Source organism: Temnothorax nylanderi, unplaced genomic scaffold, assembly GCF_030848795.1.
Source record: "Temnothorax nylanderi isolate EJ_2023f unplaced genomic scaffold, tnyl_v1.0 TNYL_tig0015_pilon, whole genome shotgun sequence".
NCBI classification, from domain to species: Eukaryota; Metazoa; Arthropoda; class Insecta; order Hymenoptera; family Formicidae; genus Temnothorax; species Temnothorax nylanderi.
In genome coordinates this window covers 1831509-1850701 of record NW_027249077.1, presented here as the reverse complement: position 1 = coordinate 1850701, position 19193 = coordinate 1831509, and the positions used below count along the sequence as shown (strand labels likewise).

The 19193-nt window shown below is 39.4% G+C and overlaps 1 protein-coding gene across 9 annotated transcripts in view; it reads right to left on the bottom strand.

The window, feature by feature from the left end:
* Window positions 1-19193, bottom strand: part of LOC139768339 (uncharacterized) — a 391369-nt gene that overhangs the window by 161652 nt on the left and 210524 nt on the right. For all 9 annotated transcript variants that reach the window (XM_071698423.1, XM_071698422.1, XM_071698420.1 and 6 more), the window contains one exon: window positions 6467-6725. In XM_071698423.1, the coding sequence (XP_071554524.1) occupies window positions 6467-6725 (259 nt within the window). The remainder of the gene's footprint in view (window positions 1-6466; window positions 6726-19193) is intronic.

The window sequence follows — 19193 nt, the reverse complement described above, 5'->3', positions numbered from 1 at the left end:
CAATAAATATTCATCGCGCATCATAAATCATTGCGACTGGGGTTATTCACACTTATTCCCTGCTGCAAACGCCAAATCTACAAGCGCAATGATGTGAATTGAATGCGCTGAGACTGCCACGGTGATACACAATGGCTTTACTTGATAAATATTTCCGATATATGTAACACATTTCTTATATTAATTTGGGATGTATACTTTCATATTTATTTGTCTCAAAACTGACTATGAATTTTGATATCAATTTTACTACGTAATCAAAGTTCTCTAATTTCTTGACCAACCATGTTTGAAAATGCTAAGCGTTCTAATATTTACGTACTATAAAGTTTTTCAGAAGAAATAAAGAAGCGTTAAAAAATGTAAAGGATTATAGAATTTAATACAAGATCTCCCACGATCATCCGCATATAAATACTTTAACAATGTATTCTGAAAATCAATTAGAGGCATATTTCAATATCGAAAACATCGAGATCGCAATAATTATATTTTTATATTAAAAATTCTAATTTAGAGCAAAATTTATGTCAGTTTTCTAAATAATCGACGTTTGATGTTACCTATAAATAAGAATGATGTAAGTACAGATGTTAGATATAAAGACATTCGTTAAAAATTAAATAATTTATTCAGAGCTTAAATAAGTTTGCTATATTTCTTCGGCCCAATAAAATATAATAAAATAGCGTTTGTAATTATACGCGACAAATACTCGGCAGTATTTTCAAGCACAAGGCTACTCGAAATTTGAACCGAGATTGAACGAGTGTCGGACGACGAGTTTCGCGCACAATTTGCCCAGTCAATCGCGGTAAACGGGAAAATCGTCGTTTTAGGCCAATAACACTCCACGGGACACGTGACGCAATTTCATGAGGAATGGAACTGCGCGCGAGCAAGCAACGTGGCTGCTAAACGAATTCTCCGCGAACGTTGTAGATCGCAAGCTGTTGGGGCAAAAGAGAGTTTCTTAGTGCGCAACATCGCCCTGGGAAAAAGAAGGAAAAGAGAGACTCGAAGGGAGAGCGCGAAGTTTTCAAACGTCGCAACGACGACGGTAAGTTTTGTGAATGCAGAAGATTTGAAACCACTGCTACTTAAAGACGAATCAGCATCGTCGCGAATGTAAAATGTGTGGATTAAATAAAATAAGGGAGCACACGTTACTGTTTAAAAACTTACTTAACAGTAATAACGTTTTCGCACGTGAAGAAATTCTCTACGTGGAGAAATTTTAATCTAGATGGTCTCGCGACTGTTATATGTTACGTTTTTTTTTTTTTTACATTTATACGAAAAGTTTAATGAGACGTTTTTTTAAAAAAAATGCCAAACCTCGTCGGTCACGTCGGTAATTTCTGATTTACACTTCACTCCCACTCGTCCTCGAATTCATGGGGCAAAGTTCGAATTATATATAAGAGTGCATCGCGCACGCATTTTACACCAAAAGTCACAGCGACATGGGAACGCGATTTACCTGAGGCATTCTCTCCGACAATATTAAAAGAGCAGTCCCTCGTGAAAAGGACGACGATGACGACGTTGCGCGTACCTGGGGCAAACCCGGAGGTGGAAGCAAAGGAAGTGTAGAAAGGGATGGGCGATCCGGATTGTCCCGAGTAGGAAAACGGCCGAAAGTTCTGCATGTTCGGCTCGCAGCAGTTTAAGTTTCCGCGGGGCGCCAAAGTTATAACGAGAATTGCTCTCCCCCCCTTCTCTCTCTTTCGCTCTCTTGCCATAAAGTTTTCCACCTTCGAGTTTCACCGCGCGTACATACCTTTCTCTATTTTTCTCACTCTCCCTCTTTCCTGCCCTTGTGTTTTTCCTCGCCTCTCTGTCTCTCGGTCTCTCTTTTTCTCGTCTCTATTTATACGGCACACGTTGCCAGGGAATTGTGCATACGTCCGCTCTGTCGTGCTCTCGCCCCCGTGTAAGCCGTGTACATCGCAGGTATTTTTTTCCGAATGCGGAACCCACCGTCTCTTTCTCTCGCCTTTCTCAAGTTCTCTTTGTCACCGCACTCGTTCCCCATTGCCTTCGCGCCGGATATTCGTACGGCGAGAATAAAACGCTGGCATATTTCAGACTTATTGCCCCTCCGCGCTCGCCGAGTATTCTCGGCTCCTTTATTGCGCCTAGTTTCATTCTTTTCCGGTTTACGGTATTACCGCAACGGTATTACATGCGTTTCAGCGTTCTTATCCCCGTCCTTGTGCACGCAACATCGCTCGATTCCGCGGTTCTATCGTTTTGCGTATCCTCGAGGTATTCATCTACTACAAATTGTGGCGTTTTTATTTCTCGCTTACAAATACCTACCCTCCGAATTAAAGGAAATCTTCTAACATTAAAACTACATATTCTGCTAAAAATGTTCTAAAAATATCCCGTTTTTTTATATAGTCTCTAGTCAATTTAAAATATTTCAACAAATAAAAAGAAAATTTGATTAATACTGTCTTTCTTCGAGACTTTTGAATTTTGAGTTTAAACACCGAGAAAGTAAAATTAAAGAACTTTGAAAGTTTTCTTCGAAAATAAAACCTCACGGAGTTTCCAATATTATCCAAAATTATATCCAATATTTTCTAGAGCAATGCTAAATATATAAATAAATTACGATAGCTTTGGTAAAAAAAAAGCGTCTATATCTATGTTAATGTTTTTGTAAAAAAAAAATTATTTTTCTTTTAAACATTCAATTTTGAATGCCATATACTTTTAACATAATTTAATAATCTTTTTATAATTTCTTAATGATTGTTATCAGGTGGAATGTCTCGATAAACAATAATATATAATAATATTTATAAAGGAAATAATTAAAATTACACATAATAAAATTTTCCACGCTGTCTCATTCTTTAATAAATAATTTTAACAGCAAAATTATTTATGCGAATATTACACTAGCAATAAAAGATTCCGATTATTGTAATATTACCAATTTCTTTTAACTTCCAAATACGTTCTGCCAATGTTCTGCAGGATAGGATAGTTTATTTCCGTATTATCGTTATCCGAGCAAACAGCTTGGATTAATTTCAATGTGTCTGATTATTGATACTGTCGCATTACTGGGGAAACCCTATTACACTGTCAGACTGTCGCTTAAGTACCGAATGGTACTTTGGGTAAGGCTCCCAATAATCGATACTGTGAATGGTTGGAATGGTTTCGACCCTTTGACCCGCATTGATCCACAAAGATATTGTCGCTATTTGTCAAACCTTGCGTTATTCAATAATCAAGAACGAGATCCGTAATTCGTTCAAAAGATAATTAGCGCAACTCGAGATACGCTTACTTGACGTCGGAAGTATAAAAAATTGTAGAGAATTTTTACTTTTAAATACGGATACAAATAAAGTCCTTAATGAAGGAAATATTATATTATAAGAGTTAAAGTTTCAATTCTATTAAATAGTTTGAACAGCAATAATCTGACTTTCTAATTTCTTTCTCTTCGCTCTCTCCTGGATCTTTTATTATCAATTAAATTTCACCCGCAGTTTTCTGATTTCTATAATAATCAGCGAGTTAAGCTTCGAAACCAACTTCGAAACCCTGCTATTGTCTTTAATGTCTTGAAGTGATTCGCCGTAACGTCCCGCAACGAGGATAGGTGCCGCAAGAAGAAGGAAGTCAGAGCGCGGAACGGGCGTGCTCGAGAATGGGCTCGGATAGCGGTGGCGTTTCAAGTAGCATTTCCTTGGCACAAACGACCCTCTTAATCAATCGCTAGCACCTCTCTTCTTCTCCGGGCTGCCTCGGCTCTACAGCTCGAGCTGTGCATGGAGCACCGTCCTCCACCCTTTGCTGCCGGAAGTCTAAAGCCCCCGTAACAAGCCGCAACTTCGATAAATCTCACCCGCACCGTCTTTCTTTCCCCGAGAGCCGCGATTCCGCGGCATTAGTAAGAACGAAAGGAGAAAGACGAGCAAAAGATATATCTCGGATCGATTTCGGCGAAGGCGCTCGAGAGATGCGATACGAAAAGGGGGGCAGTAGTGGGAAGCGAGGGGGGGGGGGAACTGCAGATCGGGGGAGAAAAACTTATGAAAATCCGGGATTTATGGGGACGTGTGAGCGAGAATCGGGCCAGACCGCTGTGGCTCGGCTCTGACAAATCGTTTGGAAGTTAACGTTCTCGATCGTCCTTGGATCGCCTTTCCGCAAAGGCGAATCCCTCCCTTGGTGCCCGATTCTGAGAAGAAAAAAAACTTTCAACCTTTTAGATATCCGTATTTCGTATCGAAAGTTTGCATGCGTCTCGCTTCGACGGCAAACGCTTTCAACGAAGTTAAAGTTGTTTCTTTTTTAAAAGTCGGGAAATCGATAAACACCACGATATTGGTTTCAAATTCTTATATTTTGTTTTACCGTTTGGCTACTTTATAGTTTACGGGAGAAGCATGTTTTCGCAAAACTCACGTTGAAAAGAACGAAGATTGGTAAAGTAAAATTGCGGCTGAATATTATAAACTCAAAACAAATCAATAAATCTAAATAGGCATTTGATAGTATATTTTATGATAATAAATGTTCCCGTTAGTTCTGTACGCTACGCATATTCTTTGAGTTAATAAAACGAATTTATTTTTCAAATACGTAGGAAAGTGCTATTTTACATCCAGCTTCATATTCAGACGACCGATCGGAAATCCTCAAATTACGAAAGATTTTAAATAAAATCATAGTATCAGAAAAATGTCTTCCTATCACGGCTCTATCATATTTTCCGCCGTAAGCAATATCCCAAGGTAAACTTTCCAGATTGATTCTAAGATTCGTCAATGGATCTGAACTGAAAGAAAAAACGACAGTGATCCGGGACACTCTAAAGATAGGTGCGCAGGAATTTTGAACAAAGTATTTGCCGCTCCATATCACCGAATTCGAAATATAATCCCTGATTGCTAAAAGAGATCCTGGCGCTATGTTTCTCTCTTGATCTTCGAGCATGAGAACCCATGTATTTCTCACGGAATTTTCGTGCTGAAGTTCTCCGTATCGGCAACCGTTCGTAAAAAGACCCGATGAAGTAGAATTACCGAAGGAAGGAAGGAACATGAATGCCTCGGCTGAATGGAAAATGGCAACTATAAGGAAAGTCTAAAAGTTTCGAGCTTCGGAAAACTGAAAATGGAGAAAGGCTGTGAGTTTAAGCGTCGATATAAACGATTCGGCTTCTTGCTTTCGGCGCTCGAGAAACGATCCAATCCGAATAGTCACCTGCGCCGTTTAGAAGAAAGCAATAATCGTTTGATTCCGTGCGTTTCTATAGAAGTAGAACCCTCAATTGCCGGACTCTTTGTTCGTAAGAACGAATAAGATCGAAATGCTCGCTGCACGCGGAGATAAACGCGATGTCCAAAATTCAATGTGCTTCTTTATCTCATCTATACATTGTAATTTATCATCTTCGTCTATTTATCTTAATGTGCTCAGATAAATCATAAATCCGGTATTACAATACATCATATATTGCGATAATAATCAATAATTAATGACTTAACATTTAAAAAACTAAAGAATAAATTAATATCTTCGTAAATAAAAATGTTTCAATTTTAGAGATAAAAATCCAGATATCATTATTATCATTAATAGTATTATCGATTATATTTGAGAAAATAAACGTTTCAATTGCATTAATTGGCTTTGTGAATTTCGTCGTCCAAGAACGACTATCGGTAACGCAAGTGGATCGCTTTGTCGGGGAAAGTCTCGGATCTGATCACATAAAGCAAGGATTACTCTAATCCATCGAAATAATTCTGCATTAGAGCACACACGGGGTTGGATATGGGGCTAATCTACTCGGACCAGGACCGAGTGCTCTTCGAAAACGCGGGAATTAAACGCGATCCCAAAAATATGAGGGAAGCGACCTCCGTTATAATAAATCCCAGAGTAACCAGTAGAAATTTATGCATCGTATAAGCCAATTATTTATTATATGCCGCCACGATTCAGGGGTAGTCGGGATAGAAACCTTTTTAGCTCTGCCGCAACCGCAGTGAAAAGAAACAAACGAAATACAGCGGTCGATCTTAATGCGAAAAAGCATGGGAATAAATTTAAATAAAACATTAAAGCTATTATTATACTACAGAAATCGATTTATACGCCATAGAGTCTCATATAGTTAGGTGCTATAATCTTAATAATGTATTATAATATAAGATGGGAGTTAATCTTCGCTTTGTACTTATAAAACGTTGCCTTTTCGTGTTGGCATTGGCCGCTTCTAGCTATTCTGACAAAACTTTAACATATCAATATAATTTAGTCGCCTACCGGGCTATAGAACGCTATTTTTGTTGGAATTACTTGATCGATCGTAGCAACTTTCATGTCTAACCATCTTCTACGGTATCATAACAAGCGCACTTCTGCGCGCGTTTTATGTTTGATCAGTAAGCAAACGTGAAGAAGAGGGTAAGAGGCATGTTACCTGCGCCAGCCGCCCCTAGCCTCAGGACTGCATCGCTTTGAAGAGAGATGGAGAGGGTGGCGGTGTCCTCGAGGCGGGCGAGGACCTCTTCGGGAATGTCCTCGGGTTCGCGGAGGCGGAGAGTGACTTCACCCCCGCCTCCGCCACCCTGGCCACCTCCACCCCCGGGACTCGTCGACGCCGAGTACATGAACACAGATCCGTATCCATGTAATGACTGCAGTGGCAGCCTCACGCCGCCCACCTCTCCGACCGGACCCTGAAAATCGAAAAATAGATCATTATTAGACAAACGGGCCAATAAAAATGACAATTTTAATTAGTTGTGTATGTGAAATTGTTAGGTTCTATGTATCAGATTACAAACTGATAAATAATTTTTAAAGATTTTAAAATAAAATAAATTAAAGACTATCTATTTTCTTCCTCAATGATGTACATTTCTTATTATATATATATATATAATAAATATATATATATTATAATATATATATAATAGATATAGATAGATATATCATTTATCTGATAATCTTTTCAATCCATATATCAGAAATTGATAAATCCGCAGATTAGTAAAATATAGCAAATACAGTTAACGATATAACAACCTTAACATAGGTACGTACATTTACAAAAAAAAAATAGCTTCGCAGTAACCGAGCTAATCTTTATATTCTGTTTTATCTCGATACTTCGAGTTTTATGGAAATCTAACGATGCGTTTCGCGCATAGTGTAAGCTCGGAGAAACAATGAAAAGAAACGATAGTTCTATTTCGCCAAATAAAACGATCGTGAAAACACTCGGCGCGCATGTTGCATCCTGTGGAACAGTACCGAGAAGCCGCATAATATATGCCATGGAATTCGATTGGCGGAACGAGTGGCTGGAAAGCGCGTCCTGAATCGATCGTAGCACGCGTCATATTAAATTTAAGGCTACAGTTTTCCCTTCGTCCGGTCGTATCCCGCGGGAAGACCCTCGTTCCCTTTTGCCGTTCCTCTCAACTCTCGTCTCGTTTTCACCGCCACCGCAGCCTAACGTCCTCTTTTACGTACGGAAATATTTTGCCAATTTCGCTGTCGATGCAAATTTCAATTCGCGAGCGTCAATATTTGCTGAATCGTGCCGAAAAAGGATTTTGATGTACTGGCATTTTATCCGCCATCGAACGCACGTTTGACTTCCGTGCGAAAAAGATTCCACGCCGCGGTGAAAAATAAAGACAGAAAATTTCCGACAAATGCGAATGAAATAGATCTTCCCTATCATTTAGAACTACGATAAAAAAAAGCATACACATAAAGAGAAAAAGAGAGGCCTCTTCTAGTAAGAGATCGACTCTGCTTGCAGAATTTTAATGGAACGAAGAGATTCAATTACCGCCGCGCGTGTTTCTCCACGCGCACAGTTTCTGATATGCTGTCGGACGTAATAATTAATATCGAAGAAACGTGGTGATAACGATAGTCGATATTACTCAGAAAAAGTGCGATGCAATATCGAGATACAATGGAAATTATCCGATGTTTTGTTTCGCGCGATCGATCGTTAAGTTAATGTCACTACCCAGTGAAATGGAATTATAGTGTTCGCTATAAATGAATTATTCTGCTATTTCCCAAACCCGCTAGAGAAAGAAAGAGAGAGAGAGAGAGAGAGAGAGAGAGAGAGAGAGTCGCCTACGGCAAAGTTTATCGATTACGGCCATCACGTGAAAGTTAACAAAAAGATATACTTTATGAAAACAGAGTCTAACGAAGAGTTGTTCACAGAATGTGCCTTTTTGGAATAGAATAGAAAACAATTCTACCTTGCAAATTGAAAAAAATACTATTGACGACAATCTGATGTAAGCAAACTGATAAAAATAATTTGCATGTTATCGATAATAAAAAAGAGTGTTTTTTGGAAATGCATATGCAACGTCAAAGCTAAATATAGGTATGTTTGTAGCCAAGCATAAATTTGAAATAACAGATGTTGTTGGTTTCCGTAAACAGGAAAGTCGATTCGTGTACAAGCCGGCGAGAATTAAAAATATCAGTGTAATACTGGTACAAACAAGGTTTACTGGAAATGTTTGTAGAACTCGGGCACGTATAAATGCCATTTGTATAAAGGCAATGTGCCCCGCTAGTACAAACACCGGTTTTAATTCTGACGTGAATCTATACAGATCCGAACCGTACAAACAGAGAGTAGTCCGTTTACCGATTAAAATATTACGCGCTATAATTGAAAAAAATTTGCCTGTATAGCTATAAAAAATACGCTGGTAATAATATTATAAAAGAGAAATCTGTGAATATATTTCTATCAAAATTTACAAAAAATAAAAGCATTATTATCTTCATCCACAAACTTCTAAATTATATTTTTAATTAACTCTATCTCCTTTTTAGATGTATCAGATAGATTAAAAAATTATCATTTTATTAATCGTTGTAATTGTAATATCTATATTTTAAGCTTAGCTTTGATACGACGAGGAAAAGATGAAGCTGTTATGCGATAGTTTGGGTTCTAACAAATTATCTAAATATTATAACAGCTCATTACTTATATCAAGCGATTTTAAAGTCTTTGCGTTTGCAAAAGATTATGTTAGTTCAACATTTCTTGAATTTTGCGAATAAGGAATAGACCAAACAGAAACAATGCAAAGTGTCTTATTAAAAAAGAAAAAATAACATTAATTAATTAATGTCATCTTGTCATATATTATTATAATAAAATTTGTAAAAAGTTACGAAAGCTTTGAAACAATCCTATTAATTGAAACAAATATTCTTTTTTTATACACTGAAAAAAAATACTTAGATCCAAGAAAATATTTTTTCACGTAGTACCTTTTTACTTAATTTAAGTAAAGATATCTAATTCTAAATAAATATATGATTATATTAAGTAAATAAGGCCATTGGTACTATGTGAAAAAATATTTTCTTGAATCTAAGTTTTTTTTTTCAGTGTATGCCTCTATGTATAATCATATGATTAACTATGAAAAAAAAAACAATAGCGTTCTAGTAATAACCAATATTATTTTTACATACGGTTGTAAAATATTATGGATTGTGGCGATTATTGTGGCGAATCAACGCTTAAAATATGGTTTTGATAATTTTTTACAAACTTCAAATGCGATTTGTGAAATTTTTTGATATCATAAATTCCATCGAAATATTTCCAAAAGCACGGTACGCTTAAGCTGGGAAATTTCAAGTTCGCACGTACACCCGTAATGCGTCCGATTTAATGGCCAGTGCCGTGTATCCGGTGGCGCGAATTTTCCCATTGTTAGCGGTCCAGGCGCGAGCCGCGCACTCTCTCTATTATTTACGTAAATTGATTCGTACCGCCGACTATTTCCGTGTCACGTATTCGCAGCCATCGAGCTAGCCGGCTTGGCGTTATAGGCAGCCAGCAAACCATCGCTATAGCCGGCGTGATGAGAGTAATTTATTTTAATGGTCATTTTCGTAATGGGTCTTTGAACAGGGCGCATTTCTGAATAGGACACGTATAGCGTAACACGACGATCTCGCTCTTCCTGCCTCTGCTCCCTCTGTATGTGCACGTGGTCGACGTGCTCCACGCGCGCGCGAGCGCGAGCGCGGCGAGAATGCACGGTAACTGTGCCATTCGCGAAAATGGCACCTGTTACCGGAAACAATGCCCGCCGTCTCCACACTTTTCCATTTTAGCAACCGCGAAAACTTTTCCGTTTCACCCCGCTCTTTCTCGTTTTTATAGCCGGCATTGTAGTACGCCGGGTATAACGGGGGAATCCGGTACAATTGGTAAAGCGACGACCCATTTATGACGCCCGAGGATCATTTCCGTGAAGCTGCAATTAATTGAATCCAACCCGAGGAACCGTGATTTATGTGACGCGCCTAGGAAACGTTTTTGTAATAGAAGAACGCTTGCTCGCTTAACAATTAGTCACTTCGTTCATTATATTAATATACGAATATATTACGCGATGTTTTTCTCTCCGTTCGTTGCCCAGCGAGGGAATATTTTTCGAAATCACTTTTGCCGTGAGTACATCGAGTAAACGAGGAGGTACCCGAGAAACGTCGGAAAGTTAAATCGATTTCAAGTTCACCGGAAGAACGGAGAGGACTTTCCGATTCGACTTTCGCCGTGGCAGCAAAAGCGAGCTTCAAAGTCGGAATCCGGCATTCTCGCTCGGCAAGGCGGAAGATTACGGTAATAGATACGGCGGGGCTCTGAAAACCGGGCAGAGCACACATCGGCCCTGGATCGACGTCATTCTCGATACACGCTATTACACGTGCTCGGTCAAGGGCGAAAGTCTCTCGTGGATACTCTCGGATAAATATCCACGGCACATTCGTGGAAAAAGGACTAATAAATATAAGATGCTTCGAGTTAGCTGATATACGAGTCTTTATAAATACCTTAAAAATATCCTTTTATTATTCCCCATTAATTTGTCGCTCATACATCCTATCGCTATCTGCACATTCGTCTCAAATTTTAAAAAATCCGTAAACTAATGTTTCATAATTTCACATTGATGATACCTTAAAAGAACTTGAATCACATCGTGTCAAAATGTGTTCTTGTTGCATAAAATCGACGAAAAAAAAAATTATTTGAGATTGAAATACTTTGCCAGAAATGAAAGAAAATACACAGAAACAATGCTTCTTTTAAAAAAATGAGAATAGAGTTAAGAATTCTTGTAAAAAATACTTCTAGCAAGACACAATTCGATTCTTGCTTCGAGATGAAAACGTAAAAAAAAATAATAAAAAGAGAAACGAAAATACCACAGCAATATATTATTTTATAGTTTAAAAATGGTTTTATCATCTAGAGATTTTAACGGATATGATTTTTCACGAAATGTCGACGATTCGGATTGCTTCTGGATGATGAAGAGCCAACTCTTTGGGATTTAGGAAGAAGTAATAACAAACGGAAACTACAACTCTCGGAAGCCTGATAGATTTTATTTCGGCACGTATGCAAATTGACAAATTGAATTTCACTTCGTGCGCCGTTCCGAAATAAAAGAGAACGATACAAGCCGATATATGGCCCGCAAAAAACCGAATGAAAAGCGGATACGGCCGCGATTTCACGCTGGAGCGCGATTCCGATTTCGGAACATTAATCAGCATCCTTCGTTCCGGAATTCCCAATAAACAGTACCCAAGTACCAAGTGATTATTTACGGGATGCGGTAAACGTGCGACAATTATTCGGCTTTCGTCTTTTCAGCTTCGAGAGCGCGGTCTTTCCACGAGAAATATCGAATTTTCTCCAAAAAGAAATAAAATAGATAGATATAGCTTTGGCAAACGTTGCAGACACGATTTTGCCTGCACGTTATGTGTGTATGTGTATGTGTGTCACAAATCTCCGCCAATAATGAAAAAAAATGTACATATAACCGCAATATATTTTTATAACTTTGTTAAACGGTGACGTACAAATTTGGCGAGCATTCAAAATGTCGCATGACACATCGGAAAAGATCGTAGCGTTTAGAATTCAAGAGATACAAGCCGATGTCAAGAGTTTTCGAAGCGCGAGTCCATCGATGTGAGGAATGGAAGTCGAGATATCGCGTTGGCATTACGTGTCATACACACGAGCTCACCGCGGGGTCGTGCCACGATCGTCTACGTACGTACGTACGTACGTACGTACGGCGAGCTGCCAAGTCCCTTCTCGCACGACAAACAACCGGAAATGTAGCCATAACAATGCGGATATGCGCCGGTGCAGCCGCATGCGCGCGCGAGCTTTCGCGTACACGCGAGGCACACGGACGCGCGACGCAGATTTCCTCGGCCATAACGCAAAATGCGAACCGCGCTCGTAAACGCGGACTTCCCTTTTGCCCTCTCTGCCCCCTCCCCCTCGCCCCCCCCCCCCCTCGTTCTCCGTCCGTTCGTCCGTCTCGCTCTGAAAATCGAAGCGACCCGTAGCACACACCACGGCCCATACGAACTTTACTAAATGGAGAGTGCACCGAAAGGATTATCTCTGCCGCGCGCGCGTTTCGGATGTCGGGGGCCGCGCATCGATCGAGTTCGTTTACGGCGCGGACTATTGGGGTTACAAATCAAAGAGCTGGACCGAGCTCTATCGAAAAATGCGAATTGCGCGCACGTATATAGCGTGATGCGTATAGGCACTTTAGTGCGAAAAATCGCGCGCGTCTGTGTGTGGGAGAGAAGATGTGTGTGGGATTTTTTTTAATATTTTTAGAACAAATGCAATGGCTAAAAAACATTTGAATTCGACATCCCAATGTGGGTGGGTTTCTACGTCGAATCATAGAATATCACTCGCGAAAAGCCTTTCACCTGCACGCGTTTATGGTCCACACAAAAAAATAATGTCCCGACATTTCCGCTGCAGAAAAATAAACTTCAAACTGACCCTCTCGATTTATCCATTTATCACAGAAGTATTTGCAAACCAAAAAGTTAGGTGTCGATTCGAAAACGCTCGGGTCAGAGTTCACAAGAAAGCTAAGCCTCGGCATCTTTCAATGGATGACCGATCGAGCAGGCACGGAGTGAAATTTGCGTGTGACACGAGAGCCAGCAGCAATTTTCTTTGTTCGCCGTTTCCAAAGCACGAATGACGGAGGCGTGAAAACGCTTACGACAGGCGAGATGGTTGGGCGATCTCGCTTTGTGCATTTGACGCAGCTGCATATTTGCAGCAGCAGCACCACCAGCAGCAGCAGCAGGCGGCAGTTGCTCGTCACTGGAAAATTTACGACGGCTTCTTCCCTGTCGCGTCGTTTCCGCGGTCTCTCGTTTCACCACGATGCCCATGATTTTGTCGTATTACCGTAACAAAACTTTAAACGTCAAGTTATAGAAGTAGAACTTGAATTTAAGAAATACGAACGCTAAATGTAATATAAAGAATACGTAACGCTGACTGACCTACTTGATTCTCTTCAAAGCGCCGAAATTTATTACAGGGACAAAATAATTTCGATGAAAAATCTTTTCCTTGCCGTCAAGCCATTCTGGCATTTTCAATTACGATATAACGATGTGCTACGAAGCGAGAATATGCTCGATACACACCGATACATCGTCATAAGACAAATATTTGATGGCACTTATGTGGAAAAAAGTAAAGATGAGATAGTGGATGGAATAGAGTGATAAGGGCCAATTACAAACGATATATGAACAAGCGCGTATGCGACGATCAATAAAACGGCATATTTTATATTTTATATCTCTTCCACCGAGTTTACTGATGGGGCCTTTCATTTTAATAATCAAATACCACGCACAAAAGTCATATTTGCCAATATAAATAAACAAATCGTATATAATAAAACAATACGCATGTGGTGTGCATCAAATAAGCAATATAAACTATTAGATTAATACATATTTCAATTAAGCCAATTTCTGATAAATCTGATAAATTATTTTTAATATTGTGATGGAAAATAAAATTATGGGTCTTTTTAAATTCGTGGGTTTTTACACTTTTCACACTCCCGCCGCTCGACAGGGCTACGCCCCTCTGGCCGCTGAAAAAGGATGTTCGACGAAAAATTTTAGCGTCGTCCATGGACAGACGCACGTTTAAAACGTTCGGGCGATGAATCATTGTTGCGAAAAACGGGTGTATCCGGTTGCAGCGGGCGGTCGTTCGCATGGCTATACGAGTCATGCCGCGAACATTGTTTACAAGGTATGTATCTGCGCGCCATCGGGTAAACGCATGCGACACGTGTAACGCGCCGCATTCACACACCCGTCCCCCTTTTTTCTTTCCACTCTACGTACCAGTGGTCTACGGTAAATTATACACGCGACAACAGAGTGTCGCGGTTGCACACAACGCGGTAAAGATTGAGAACTCCCGGTATTCAGAATTTTTTGTTGTCAATTGCAATAATCCGACCATAAAGAAATTATAATAAAAAGCTGAAAGTCGGTAAAGAGACTTAAGTACCGGAATATACAGCGTATAAAGTGAGAAGTAAAGTGAGCCGAAATACCTTTACGCCGTGTCTGACTTATAATGGCATGTTCTACTGCGCCCTTGTGTATTCTAACTCCGCACTTCGCTCCTTCTATTGCATCCTATTTATTCGAAATCTACTTTAGTTTAACTCGATATGTAGCATTTTCTGAATTGTACATTACATTTATAAAGTTTCATTAGAATTTCTAAATGTACTGCAAAGGTAGGTACTCCAAAGTAAACATTATAAAAACGTTACACGTATGATTCTTAAAGTACTGTTACTAAAGTACTTCATCAAGTATACTTTAGAAAAATATCCACATCGATAAAATGCATGTCGAACCGTGTAAAAAATCGTGCAGTAAGACACGCGATAGCACATGGTACACGTAATGTGCGAGAGCAACGGATGGAAAACGGAACACCGCGCACCGTGACGCGTGTAAATGTGTTCGCACGATGAATTATCGCTATAAAAGGGGTGCATCCAGCGGTAACGACGCACACGAGTCGCCCTGCATATCGCGTATTGTTTACAACTCGAAGCGGACATCGTTGTGCGTTCGCTTTACGCCACAGCTATCAGCCTAGACGACGTGGTGCGCTGGCATCCCTTTTTTTTCGCCCGTGACAGATAAAACGCGTCCCGTTGTATTAATCCTGCCCGTTAAATCGGTCGTGCTCCAAGGTACAACGCGGAAACGCGACGTGTCGTCGTAACGGATGATACCGACGAACTTTTCGCGAAAATGTCGAGTGACGTCGCGCACACGCGCCCGTGATGACGTGTTCCAAATTCGACCAAGGCAACACGCGGAAAAATAAAAACGCGCGAATATGATTTTAACGCGAGCATGACATTATGATTACAACGTAACGTCTGCTTAACGCGTTACCAAGTTTATCCTGGAAAAGATAACAAGGAGCCTACAAAAGTGATGCAGCCTCTGGGGAAATTATCTCGCTAAGATCATCTTCCGAGGAACTCGACGCCTTTTGCTTCTGGGTTAAGGAAAATTACATGGCCAGGTTAAGAAAGACTTATTAGGACGAGAGAAACATTATTATTATATCCGTTATTACCGCGATCCTGATCTGATGTAATGCAAATCTCATTTCATAATACTAATGCGTCGAACAATATGTCAAAGTGCTATCCTTCGATAGTAATAAATGAATCAAATTGAAAACAGAAACCCGTTATTAAGTTAATTATGTCTCTATTTCAAATTAAGCTATTTGAACTTTGTGATTTATTGTTAGAATAATTCCACAAACATAATTGAAACATATGCATAATTACATACGCAAATAATGTCAAAGAAAATGTTAAAATAGTATGCAAAATGATATTTGCGCGTTTAGATGCAAATAACATTCCATCACGTAAAAGATATCAATCGGCCAATCTAAGGTCTAAGAATCGAATCGAAAGTAAGAAATTAAAATCAATTCACCCCGATTATCCAAGCTCGAAACTTCGGCAAAGTGGCTGGCGTGAAACCGGCGACATAAAATCGCACTTATGCGACAAAGAATCGAGCGATTGACCATTAATCGGCCTCCGGGTATAGACGTTGATTCGCGCAATTGGCCAAAGTCCGCCAAAGGAACAATGGATTCGCGTGGTTCGCATTGACGAAACGCCGACAGCGAGCCGCGGGCGAAGGGAAAATTGCGCGGAATCGATTAAAAATTCCATTCGGAATTGCGTGTGCTCGCGTACATACACCATTGCATCATCTTGCGTAACTTCCATCCCCCGCCGATCGTGCCTGTAGATTTTCCTCCCTCGGCGGCCCCGCGAGAATCGCGTAATTACGGCGATCCCTTCCCGTTTACTCTGCCACCTGCAGGCCCCGAAGCAACGTGGGGATGGTCACCATTCTCCCTGTTGGTTTCCCCCTATATCTACAGACCACCCTCGATTGCCGATCATCTCTCTCCCTCTCTCTCTTTTTCTCTCTTGCGTTCGCTTACTCGTTATAACTACAGCATAGTCGTTTATCAGTTTTGACAATTAACTCTAGTATTATGAAGATTTGTTTTAGTTGCAAGAGTATCGACCAAGAGAAATATTTTTTACATATTAACGAAAAAAAATACTTTGTATCTACTAAAAGAAATCACGTATTAATTACCTTTTCAATTACTGATGTCATGTAAAAAAGAGTTAAGATAAAGATATCCTTGGGTGATGGCGTTAGCTTTTACCTTCTGCTTTCACAAAATACGATAATACAGTATAATAATAATTTCTTTTGATTATTAATGAGTTATAATATTTGTATTGTGTATCATTCTTTCATTCAATATTTTAGATTGCTATTGTTTAAATTAATATCTTTTGCAATATACAACTCTAGGCATTTATTCTGTCATACGTTACGTTTGTTTATCGGTAGTAAATGTACCATAAGGTATACGATACTTGATAATAAACTGAACACACCAGTAGTGTGAGTTTCGAAACACGTTACGGTTGAGCCATTCGAAAACAGATGTAATTAATTAAATATAAAGCATTTCTCGACTGCATTTATGACGTTGCAGTTTCTACTATTAATTTCGATCTAAATTGCATTGTGATATTATATTAAATCCGCAACCGACAGCGTGATGACGTTTTGTATTCCATCCCGCAATTAGCAATAATTATTTGCGCCGCACGACTAATCACGACTACCCACCCGGGCACGAAATAAACGACGAATGAACGACTGACGTGCGCTCTTCCTATTTACGGAATATCTAATTGCAAAATCGTGGAAACACGAGAGGTTAGAATTACACAAAACTGAATTGAACAACGAGCACGTTCTGAATAAGCGCGTATGAAATAGCCATGTAATCTACTACAGCCCGGCTCTATTATGCCGATAAATGTAGCCCGGTACACAAACAACGGGAACATTACATCGACGGCCAGTTCATTTTGTGCTTTCGTTAACAAATAGAATCAGGTTTGAACGTTAACGTGATGGTTCGAATTTTCTCCATGCTCTTAGTACGAATATCGAATATACAGGGTATATCCTTTCACAAATGTTGAAGATGCGAAATGGTTTCTATGTTCCCGAATAGATAATTTCAATACTATAACACATATAAAAGATATTATTAACTTTTACGTTATGAGTGGTTAAGTATTACGAAATTATCACGAATTGAACTATAGGATTACGAAGAGATATTCGAATTCTGTCTCTCGTGAATCATTTCATTAGGACTTTACTTCAACGGGATATTAACGGCGAGACTCAAGCAAAAACTAAGTTACGAAAAATAAAATGTTCAATGAAATGTAAACTAAAGAAAAATCAAAGGGTGTCCAACACTTCAGAGACACCTTGTATAAACAACCAGAGTCCGGAATGGCTGTAACAGTTTATACGAGAGATGCGCGCGGAACACTCCCCCGGGCTGCGATACCATCATTTGTTTTCATTAAAAGTTATTACTGGCCATGTAAAAACTTCAATGCGCGCGGCGGTAACCTTTTAAAACCGACCAGTATACGTCGCCATTATACGCAGAATAATTTTTTGCTGCGCGAAATACATTTGCCACGAATAATGCTCTCGCTGGAAAATAAATTTTGCCGATACAGCGCGCGCGCGTTTCCATGATTCCGCAAATTACGGTCATTACAGGAATATAGTTGTACAGTTTTGCGGGATATTACGCCAAATAATAGCGTATAACCACAAATGTTAATGCGTTTTCCTCTGCCGTAATACTCGTTCCACAGATTAAAAATTTCGGCCTTTATATATAAACACAATGGCTATTGTCGCTTTCCAAATTAGTTTCCGCGTTATCAGCAATTAATCCATAATACTTAAAGGATTTTTGTGCGAAAACGCTGAGTTTCGCCCCTATCTATTATAAAAAGACAAATGGATTATCTAGAATACCTTCATCTAGGACAACAAAGCCACGAAATAACTATAACTTATCTAAGAAAACAATTGTTAATAATGCTGCTTGATATACTGTCAGCAGCTAGGAATTAATTGGAAATTTCTCCCTACGGAGATACGTGCTGACAGACGAGAAAAAGCAACAAGTTAATGTGAATAAAAAGAGCACCTTCCATAACGGCGAAGCGAAAGAACTATAGATTTCGACAAAACGTAGATACAACACGGATATATCAAAGCCGCCTGTTGCGTTCGCCTAGATTGATGAAAAATGTAATTGTCAAAACTGTCGATAATTTTCACGTGCATATATATATATATATATATAAATACATGTAGATATGTGTATAGTATAATAACGTTAGTTAGTAACAGTTAATGTAATAACGTTTTCATAATTGTACTTAATATGAATGTAAAATTCTTTACCTATAGAAATTTATTTAACGAGTAAATAATATAGGCTGACTCCTTCCTCTCGATCGCTTGAGAACAATTATACGTGCCCTTATTTCAAACGTTTCTTCGCGGGACAATTCGTGGCAGCCTTGTATTAACGTTCTAGATTGCATATAATAAAACGGATTGTTAAAATAAAACTTTTATGGGTACGCTTTTGTCGACGAGCGCCTTTCTTTTATTCCAGGCGTAATTACGAGCAGCACCGTGAAAAAAAGAAGAGGACTAAAGAGGAAATGCAAGTGGAACGGGATGAAGAGCCAGAAATGGCGCGGAGAATACGTGACGCACGAGGTTGCGTCGGATACGACCTACCACCATCGTGCTTTCCCGGATAAAAAGCT